This window comes from Anomaloglossus baeobatrachus, chromosome 6 (genome assembly GCF_048569485.1).
Source record: "Anomaloglossus baeobatrachus isolate aAnoBae1 chromosome 6, aAnoBae1.hap1, whole genome shotgun sequence".
Taxonomy (NCBI): domain Eukaryota; kingdom Metazoa; phylum Chordata; class Amphibia; order Anura; family Aromobatidae; genus Anomaloglossus; species Anomaloglossus baeobatrachus.
In genome coordinates, this window is record NC_134358.1 from 304,374,777 (window position 1) to 304,385,961 (window position 11,185).

The following is an 11,185-nucleotide window of genomic DNA, read 5'->3' on the forward strand; positions in this document are numbered from 1 at the left end:
TGCCTACATCATGCTGCTCTCAGATGAGGTAGCAAAAGCTTTCCGAAAGAATCCCTTTAAACAGCATTGTGTCAGGATTGCCATTTTTTTTGTTTATCCTTCTCACCAAAAAATGGGATAAAAATGATCAAAAATTCGATTATATATAAAAAATGTTTCCAATGAGACCTATAGCTTTTCCTGTTTAAAAAAAATAAGCTATTGTATCAGTCATGCCATTATGGCTGGCCATGCAGTCTTGCAGGTGATACAGTTGTTTTCCATCAAGTGTAAGTCATTGGGCAAAATAATGGTTTTGTAGTGCCGGGGACAACATCTGAAAGTAGTCTGTATGTTCCTCCCATGTGTATGTGGATTTTCTATGGTTTCGCCCCACACTCCAAACACAGAACTGATAGGGAATTAAGATTGTGTTGATGATGTCTGTAAAGCGTTGTGGAAATGAAATGTACTATACGTATAGAGATGAGTTGATCATTTTGAGCAACTCTGGTCCATGGTTCAATTACATGCTCTCTAGCTGTGGACAGGACTGCCACAAATTTCTTCACCTTCCAGGATCCCTGGTTCGTCTTTTCATGTGCTGTGCTGGTGTTTCGTCACCTGATGAAGACCATAGATTACAGATGAGCAGATCACTTTGCACAACCCCAGTCCATGGTCCATATCAATGCTCTATGGCAGTGTATAGGAGCTTCAAAAATTTCCTAAGCTTACGGTACCCCAAGCTGCTCTTATGTTTGGCTGTGCTGGCATGTCATCACATGTGCACCGCTTGGAGCACACATGACGTCACATCAGGCTGGTGAGTCAAATACTGCACAAAAAGTCAGAATATTCACACAACTCCAGTCCACGGCCAGAGAGCACTGACCTGGACCATGGTTTGCACAAAGCGATCTGCTCATCTCTAGTGCTATATGAGTAAAAAAATAAAATGTACAGGGAATCAGTAAAAAGTACACAGTGGCACAGTGCTACTGTAGTGTGACACCCTGGCAAAAACAGGTAGTCACAAAAGTATTCATCCTCCTAGTCACCACCAAAAACCCACTATCAGATACAACACACAGCCATAAATGCCTAGCCACCCCCTCATTATAATAAGGACACACCAGTGGGCGGGATCAGGTGGATGAGAACGCCCACCTAAGGGGTCCTGAGGTGTCAGGGGCGGGAACCAGACAGTTCAAGTTAAGTTCTGACAAGAGAAGAGTTTGGAGTTGAAGTGTGGAGGAGTTGTGAAGTGGAAGTCAAGTGGAGACTGTGCAGTGTAATCAGGGGTATGGGCGCTTGGACTACTCGGCTAGGTGACAGACAGTGAGCAGGGCCACAGGCGACGGAGATCCGGTCGCGGGAGACCTTAAGTGGCCGGGACAGGGTTGTAGCACGCCGGTGCCGACAGGGTTCCAGTCTGGAGGCCGTGCACAGTCGGGGTGCCTGGACCCTAGGACAAGGAAGGTTGCATGCCCCTTGTTAATTCACCAGCAGAGGACAAGGTTTCAGGCCTTGTTCTCCCGAAGCCCAGAGAGTGAAACGGAAACCCAACGCGGGGAATAGGGTGTCCGTCAGAACCCACAGAGATCCCAAGGGTCAGATTTCACGGGCCACAGCTCCCAAATACATACAGAACCAGGAGTGGACTTCTCCGTTTCGTGCAAAGTCGTCCAACAGGAGAGACAAACATAATGTGCAGGAGGAAGGGACACTTGTTCACTAACCAGGGTGTGGGACCCGAATACACCCTCCAACGGCAGCCGGTCACTGGCAACTTGGTTTACTACTGGACTTGTGTGAAATTATTGAACTGTGAGTACACCATTGACCCCCGGTCCAACCCGGCACGCCACCTCCAGCAGCCATCACTCCCGTGTATCGACACAGGGCCCCGGGACTACACCTCTCCTACCCGTGGAGGGAATCCCATCTAGCTGCCCCGTTCCACCAGCCCTGGGCGCCCTATCACCAGGCAGCGGCGATGCCACCATCCCTCACCGCAACCCACGGGTGGCGTCACAGACAAAATCACCTGTAAATACCCCCTTTACGACAGTTGTGTGGACGGACAGCCGTGCGAGCCCTGGTCCGGTCACCACTCGAGCCACAGCAGTAACCCGGATCCGACCGGCCCCAGAAACAGCAGCGGCCCCCGCCCGCAACAGTAGCTAAAAGCTGTATCATGCCTGCTGCATGTGAATACAGCTGTATAATGTAGAGACTGATTATAACTTTATTCAATATTTTATTGTACGGATATTTAATTTTTTTCTCTTTTGAAGCAGTTGCCACTTTGCAAATTACTGCAGGATCCGAAAATAAATATTTAACCAAATGACAAAACTCATGTAAGTATGCCAGTAACAAACGAATACATTTTAAGTCCTGAATTAAAAAAATCTAGCCGATGTCTTTGTTAATATGTTTGATGGCTGCACTTGTCATTTGTTATCTGGTAAATGGAGAACATTGCCTGCAACTTCGTTTAATTAGCAAGGTTGTTATGTACTTTTAATAGTTTTTCCTAACCTTTCCTAAGGGTCAAAGATAGTATACCCATTTATATAGCAGAGTATCGCAATAGCAAATGATGTTTACATTGGTATGATAGAAAAGGCCAAACTTAACTTTATTACATTTTAACCCTTAAAGGTAATCTGTCAGCAGAATTTCACCTTTAATTTTTTTATATGTGAAAATAAGCTTTTTCAAAGACAAGTCCAGCAATACCTTTACATTGTTAGTCCACTAAAGACACAGTTTTCTATGCTGTGTGACTTCAGGCAAAGGAGCAGTCAAGCAGGAGGAGGTAGTGTTGGGCGGGGAATAAAGCTGGAGTGACAGAGGCTTCAGATCTATAGCCTTATTTCATATCACTCAAAATGCAGATATGTATGTATTTGAAGAACAGACTGGCCATGTGAAGGTATTGCTGGACTTCATTGAAAAAGCTACATGTATATATAAATAGTTTGGAGTTTGAAATTCTGCTGACAGAGTCCCTTTAAATTCATGACTTTAATCCCCCATCTTTTTAACTGCTGCTGCTGCTCAAGTCCCCATTCATCACTGCAATCAAGTGAATGAGATACTACAGTAACTAAGCAGAGACCAGCGATGATCACTGGAGTTAACCCATTCCCTGTTCTTACATTTTTACAAATCCTGGAAAACCACTTTAAGTAACCAGGAACCTGCAAACAGTGTTAGTACCACTCATAGTGTCTGTGTACGTGACGTCTTTTTTTAGGCAGATTCTGTCCAAACTTGTCTGAAAAATTGCTAAGAAAATGTTCAAATGAATTAACAAAACATCATGTTATGCATATGTTCCGTCTTCTATCACTGCTTTTAATAACTTTGAAAGCCATGAAGTGCCTTTAAGAAGAGACTGGGCCATTCTTCTGGTGGCTTTTGCTTGGAAACCATCACTATTTTAGGCTTCTTCTACACGTCCGTGAAAATCACACACGTGTTTCACGGACGTGTCAAAGGTGCGTATTGCCCTCGGTGTGCTGTGTGTATGGCCTACGTGTGTTCTCCGTGTGTTATCCGTGATAACACATGGAGAACGGGAACTTTCTACTCACCTGTCCCTGGCGTCGCTGTCCGTGGTGCTATCTTCGGTCTCCGGTGCTGACGACTCCCCGCTGCTGCTGCTGCTTCCGGCCGCAGTGAAGTGAATATTCAATTAGCATAATGAGTGGCGGTTGGCAGCAAGTGACAGCAGCGGCAGAGACAGGAGGGCAGGAGAAGGTGTGTAAAGTTTTGTTTTTTTTTCTCACAGACATGTCTTTTCTCCGGTGCGTGTCACACGCAACACATCAGTGTGGTCAATGTGTGTTACGTGTGACCTGATTGTGTTCCGTGTAACACCCGTGATGACGGAGATAAAACGGACATGTCGGCGTGAGAAACACACGGACACACGTAAGTACGGAACGGACACACGTTCCGTGCGAAAATACTTACGTGTGTCCAAAACCAAAGGAATACATAGGTCTGCATGTGTACGTGTCTCCGGTACGTGAGAAAACTGCCAAACACGTACCGGAGGCACGTACATGTGAAAGAGGCCTTAGGATGTAAAACCAGCTGCTGGTGGTAAAGCTGCCACAAAAGAAGTCTAAAATGATGTCCGAAAAGACACTTCAAGAAAACCACTGCCTGTATATTCCTGAAGTCCTCTACAACAAAAAATTATTATTAATAATTATGTTTGATATGATGCTTTTTATGATGGACCCCGGGGTAGAATCTGTAATCAGATTTTTGTTAATATAGTGTATATGTAATACTTAGGTAAAAACAAAGATAATTCAAGTATTTTTTTTTTTTAGAGCTAAATATATGACAGAAGAAAAAAAAATCCTAGTGTATGCAGCAGTGGATACGATATCATAATGACTTCATCCAAAAGAGAAGACAACTCAACAGACGACAACTGTACAAGCCACCTGAAAGTGTTTAGAATTCCTCAAATCACGGATGGAGACTGTGAACCTATTAATGCTGTTGTTGCTCAGATATTCTCAGATCTGTATTACATTTTAACGTTCACTGCCATTGCTGTAAACATTATAAAAATTGTCAGCACAGCTCGGAGAACTCAGAATTGGTCCACCTCTCACCTGTATCTAGTGAATGTTGCTGTGGCGCACATCATATTTCTACTGTCTTGTCCGGTTTGGGGAATTTATCTGAACCAAAAATATGATTGGCACTTAGGAAAATATGCCTGTTCTCTTATGAACTTCACAAATGCCCTTGGGCACTTTGGAAGTGTCGTATTTATCTGCGTTATCTGTGTTGACCGTATGGTCACAATATATTTTCCTCTCATATCAATCCAGTATAAAAATGTAAAATTTGGTAAAATCATAGTCATGGCATCATGGGCACTAAGTCTTGTCATTGCTTCACTAGGCTATGCGTACACTACTTTTAAAGTTTATGGAAGGTCTAAGCACGTATGTGGCTCCATGCATGTTGATGATGTACTAAATATTACAACAGTATGGTCTTTTATTCTGTTCCTCTTTCCCAATATCCTCATTCCGACTATTGCACTGGTTCCATGCTATGTTAAAATAATGATATATTTACTTTGTCAGAAAACCCGGTTGCCCTGTGATATGGGAAGAGCTGTCATACTGGACATTACTTATACATCATCATTTCTTATCTTGTGTCTATCATCTGGCTATGCTGCCTTAATTATCTGCTTTGTGTATTTAACATCGACAGTTTGTCATAGTGAATGCACGTGGGCAAACATTATCAATGTGTCCACTGAGACTGCCAGGCTGATGAATGTGTTCAATGCTTTAATCGGTCCACTTATATACTTATCAAAATTCCGATCAAGCCCTTGCACCAGTCTTTGTGACTGCTCCAATCTAAAGTTGTGTTCCTGTGAGTGCTCCCATCAGCCGCCACCTTCTGAGGGAATACAAACTGTGCAACTTGTATACATTTCTTGTCACGCGGATGACCGCAATGACTTAAAGATACACACTAACCGTTAATGTGGTATTATGAGATGTTATTTTTAATTGTTGTACTACATATTATTAAATATATTTGAAAAAATGTTACCACTGTCTATTAGAATTAAAAAAAAATATATGACTTTGGGAAAATAATAATTCCCAGGACTGGGAGTATGTTTATTAAATTCATGTACAAGTACAGTATGGGCCACAGAAAAAAATCAGTTTACCTTATGGGGGTCCATCATACTTTGCAGAAGTGGGGAGGAAAGGGGGCAGTTGGGGCATTATACTATGTGGGGGCAATAATACTGTGTGGCGGACTACTATGGCACCATCATTTTTTTGTATGAGATTGTGGGAGCATTATACTGTTTGTGGGCCATAATACTGTGTGGGAGGTTTTGGGCCCATCATACAGGGCTGTGTATGCCGTTATTTTGTGTGGGAGTACTGTGGGAACATCATACTGTTTGGGGCAGCTGAGAAGCATTATACTGTGTATGGGAAAATGTACTATGCGGGCATTAAACTGTGTGCGAGCATCACACTGTGAGGTGATGTGTGGGACATCGTACATCATACTGTGTGGGGCCTATTATATTACATGAAAGGTTGTGGTGACAGCATATTGTGTGTGGGCATCGTACCATGTGTGGGGCTACCATACTGTGTGGGGGGGCTGTGAGGGCCAATATACTGTGTAAGAGGCTGAAGAACCATCATAGTATGTTAAGAATGGTGGGAATATGTATTTTATCTTTTATTTGTTTTTATTTTCTGGCACACTATTCCTTTTTTTAACTCAGGGAGCATTATTAGTGTATGTGTTGGAGACAAAGGGGGCTATTATTACGGTATGTTGGGGAATCAGCAATCATTAGCATTGAATATGGGTAGAACTCAGAATCTTACTATATGTGGGAAAGGGGGACTCAGGAAACATTACGTCATGTGGGTAGGGGACTCAGTGGCAATCAATGTATGTTTGACAGACAGAGAGGCCATTATTAATGTGTGTGTGGGAACTCAAGAGCCATTATTAGTGTGTGTGGGGCGCACTTGGGTCAGTGTTACTGTATGTGGGGGGACTCTGAGGGCAGCATTACTGGATGTAGGGAGTCTTTGGGGCCAGTATTAATATGTGGGGTGGAATTTGTGGTCCTCATTAGTATATGTGTGAGGCACTATGGGGGCAGTATTACTGCGTGTGTGTGGGGACTCTGGGGACAGTATTACTGTATGTGAGGGGGACTCTGTATAGTATGTAAGGGGGTAGTAAGAGGTTAGGAGTAGTAGTCTTCACTTCCAATGTGAGATTCAAGAAATCCAGGGGATATTGCAAAGGATTTGACCATGCGGTTTATTTTATATGCGTTTCAAAGTTGGACCAACTTGTTCATCAGGAGACCCACAATATCCAATGAATTTTGTGGTTCTCATGATCATGAGCTTGTTCAACTTCGAACTGCGCAGAGAATAATCCGCATGGTCAAATCCTATGCAACGTCCTCTGGGTTTCTTGAATCTAACATCAGCAGTGTAGACTACTACTTCTATCCTCATACTTCTCATTCTACACAGCAGGATCTCCTTATCTGAGTGTACTGAAGCAGCTGTTAAACCTTAATTCCACAGTTTTTGGTGAAACAACCCCATAAGGTGAGTTCTTACACTCCTCATCTTGACAAATGTATCCACCCATAAAACCCTACTGCACTTGGTGTCTACTCTTCTATCCTGTACATGGGAGGGGGACTCTTTGGGCAGTATTACTTGTTAGAGACACTCAGAGGACAATGTAAAATGTTATGTGGGTACTCTGGTAGATTGGCTCAGCTGCTTCACGAGATAGTAAAATATAGCTCCATTGTTGCTTATGAAGTGTCTTGGAGTGAGATGCTAGGGACATGCAAGTGTCATTCCGTATGTCAAGCGAGTGCTATGCGAGTGCACTTTTCCTCTTGCCTAGTCTCCATGTGATGTCTGTGTGTTATGCGTGTGATGTCCATGTGCCATTCGTGTGACATCCATGTTATTCTTGTGACGTCCATGTGACAACTAAATAGATGAATGGATACATAGATAGTTAGAGGTATGGATGGATAGATGATAGAGAGATAGATGTTCAACACATATAGAATGTCCCACCCCCCCGCATACTGTAAGCTTTCACCCTTTAGTGACTTTTTTAGCTACAAATTTATTATTTTCCCCCAAAAAATGATGTGGGATCCTCCTTATTTTTGTTAGCCAGCCAAGGTGAAGTACACAGCTGCAGCCTGCAGACCACAGCCGGCAGCTCTACCTTGGCTGATCATCCAACGCATAGGGCACCCCACGCTGTTACTTTAAAGGGAACCTGTCAGCAGAAATTTCACCCAAAACCTAAAAGATTCCCCCTCTGCAGCTCCTGGGCTGCATTCTAGAAAGGTCCCTGTTATTATTGTGCCCCATGTGAGACCAAAATAAAGAGTTTATAAAGTGGTACCTTTTTGTATTCAGATAGTGTAAATGTGACACAGGGGCGGGCTCTCTGGCGTCCGTTATTCTGCCTCCTGGTCCTGTATGCCGCCCCCATCGCTCCTTTCCATAGCTGATGCACCGCCCACTGCTCCAGCCATCCCCGCGCATGCCCAGTGCCAGTCTCACGGGACTGAGCAGTGTGACCGCTGGTGACGTGTGCGCAGGCAAGTGATTATGGGCGGGGCTGCGATTGTTATCAGCAAGTACCCGCCCATAATCTCGTGAGCGCGCAAACCTCACCAGCGGTCACACTGCTCAGGGCAGCTAGACTGTATGGGCTGCTTCCAGGGATGACGTTCCTTTTGTCACGTGATAGTATTTTGAACACGCCCCTATCACGTGACAAAAGGGACGTCATTCCTGGAAGCAGCCCATACAGTCTAGCATCTACCCTGAGCACAGTCTGACCGCTGGTGAGGTTTGCGCGCTCACGAGATTATGGGCGGGTACTTGCTGATAACAATCACAGCCCCGCCCATAATCACTTGCCTGCGCACTCATCACCAGCGGTCACACTGCTCAGTCCCGTGAGACTGGCACTGGGCATGCGCGGGGATGGCTGGAGCAGTGGGCGGTGCATCAGCTATGGAAAGGAGCGATGGGGGAAGGCATACAGGACCAGGGGGCAGAATAACGGACGCCAGAGAGCTCGCTCCCGTGTCACATTTACAGTATCTGAATACAAAAAGGTACCACTTTATAAACTCTTTATTTTGGTCTCACATGGGGCACAATAATAACAGGGACCTTTCTAGAATGCAGCCCAGGAGCTGCAGAGGGGGAATCTTTTAGGTTTTGGGCGAAATTTCTGCTGACAGGTTCCCTTTAAATTATTTATAATTAAATAAATCATTTCAAACAGAAAAACATGGGGTCCCACCCAAATTGGATCGCCAGCCAAGGTAAAGCAGACAGCTGTGGTCTGTTATTTTCAGGCTGGAGAGGCCCAAGATTATTGGGTCCTCCCCAGCCTAAAAATAGCAGGCTGCAGCCGCCCCAAAACAGGGTAATAAGTGGGGCTGATGTCAACTGAGAATTGCCAGCTGACATCAAGCCGTAGTATTAGTAATGAGTGGGCGTCTATCAGATATCCCCCAGAACTAATCCAGTAGTTGAAAAAAGGAAAATAATTTTTATTTGGACAAACACCCCCTGACTACATTCCTTGTTCACAAATTTATTACAAATTTTAACAAAAAAAAGTCTGATGGAATCCATAGCGACATCCCACTACGTTCCCCAAAAGTAAACCTGAAAGACATAAAGAGAAAATTATTAAAGAAATAAAGACAATAGATACCTTAATTCACCAATTTATTTCCCTAGCAAATACCTAATGCGGATCCAGCGTAATTCAATAAGAGAGTTCCATGACAATCCCATATTCACTTTCCCAGTCAACAAAGAACAGAATGTTCCACATTGGCTGGGAGAGCAGTGACTGCAGCCTCACACACTGCTGTGATAAGCACTGCAGTGTCCTGAGATAACCTCATGAGGTCATCTGAGGCCACCGCAGGGGCTCACACAGCAGTGTGTGAGCGGTCGCAGGTGTGACGAGCGGTGGGTGGTGTCATGAGGTTAGCTCAGTTCATTGCCTGCAGCTGGTGGCAATGAGCTCCCCTGAACTCATGATGTCAGCTCTCGCCTCTGAGTTCCATGCCCGTGGCCATTCTCACGCCAAGTATCACGAGAGCCCGTGACATCACTGCACGTTACAGCCGTGGGCTCTCACCATACTTGCCCTGAGAACGGCCATGGGCACGGAACTCTGTGATGAGCGCTGATATCATGAGGTTAGCTCAGTTCATTGCCTGTAGCCTGTGGCAATCAACTCACCTGAACTCATGACGTTAGCGCTCATCACTGAGTTCCATGCCTGTGGCCGTTCTCACGCAAAATATCGCAACAGCATGCAACGTCACTGCACATCACAGCTGCGGGCCCTCACGATATTCAGGAATTGACAACGGCATTTCAGAGGTTCACAGCAGCAATTGGCGGGAACGCTGATCACTGCTGTTAGATGCAGATGCTAGCTATATAGTATAGCTGGCATCAGCCCTCTGTGGAGCTGCTCTGAGCTGGCTCTAAAGTCCCTGACACGCTCCATAAACCATTATCAGACATTGGGCTTTAAGGGGTTAAATCTAAATTGTGAGCCTGCTCCTTTCACCTTCCTCACCAAGCCCATTATATATATATATATATATATATATATATATATATATATATATATATATATATTTATACAAATATTTTTTATATATATATACTACTCACAAAAAGTGAAGGATATTTGGCTTTCGGGTGAGATTTCAAGATGATCCTAAAATGCAACCTAACTATTTCAGGTGAACTTAATGTGACCTTCTCTAAACGTTTGAATGCACATGTCCATCTGTTCAATGTTTCAGTACTTTTTGCACAACTTACGTTTTTTTGCTTAATGGCAAATTTCACAATAGGTGAATTGCACAATAAATATTGGGGTTAAGTAAGAATTGGTATTTAAACAGTCCTCCTTACGCTGTCCACTTTTTGACATCATGAGACCAAGATGACACCTAACAATTGATCAACAGTACCTCATCGCGAGGCTTCAAGCAGGATGTTCTCAGACAAAAGTGGCCACTGAGCTTACAGTGTCACAGAGTGTCATTAGCAGAGATACTGAGAGACTGGAAGAGTCACAGAAAGGCATAAAAGTGGACATCCTGATGACCACTTCATTGTGAACAATACCCTTCGGAATCTGATGATGAATGCCCCACAACTCCAAGCACATTAAAGGGAGGTGAGAGGCACCCAAGTGTCACGTCAGACAATTCAAATTAATTTACATCAGCATGGTTTGCGTGCTGGACGACCTGCAAGGGTACCTGACCACACCATCAGGAACAGGCGTCATAGCCTTGTTGAACGAGGGACCAGTGGGCCCCAGTTTCATTCACTGATGAAAGTTGATTCATACCGAGCGGAAATGATGGCCACGAATGATGTTGAAGATGTCAAGGAAAGCACTATACATCAGCTAGTATTGTCATTAAACAAGCCTTTAATGGTGGTGGTATTACAGTGTGGCAGGTGTTTTCAGTAAGTACAGAACTGCATTACAGTTTATTACTGGTACAGTCACAAGCCCCTACTACTTGAATTAAATCATTTAT

At 44.2% G+C, this 11,185-nt stretch overlaps 1 protein-coding gene across 1 annotated transcript; it reads left to right on the plus strand.

Annotated features, from left to right (window-relative positions):
* The first annotated feature begins 4,400 nt into the window (after positions 1–4,400).
* On the plus strand, positions 4,401–5,525 carry LOC142243894 (C-C chemokine receptor type 5-like). Its single transcript, XM_075316091.1, has one exon. The coding sequence runs from the start codon at positions 4,401–4,403 to the stop codon at positions 5,523–5,525; it is 1,125 nt and encodes a 374-aa protein (XP_075172206.1).
* The last annotated feature ends 5,660 nt before the right edge of the window (positions 5,526–11,185 follow it).

Coding starts and splice junctions, on each gene's coding strand:
- LOC142243894 (XM_075316091.1), top strand. CDS start 4,401: ATGACTTCATCCAAAAGAGAAGACAACTCAACAGACGACAACTGTACA.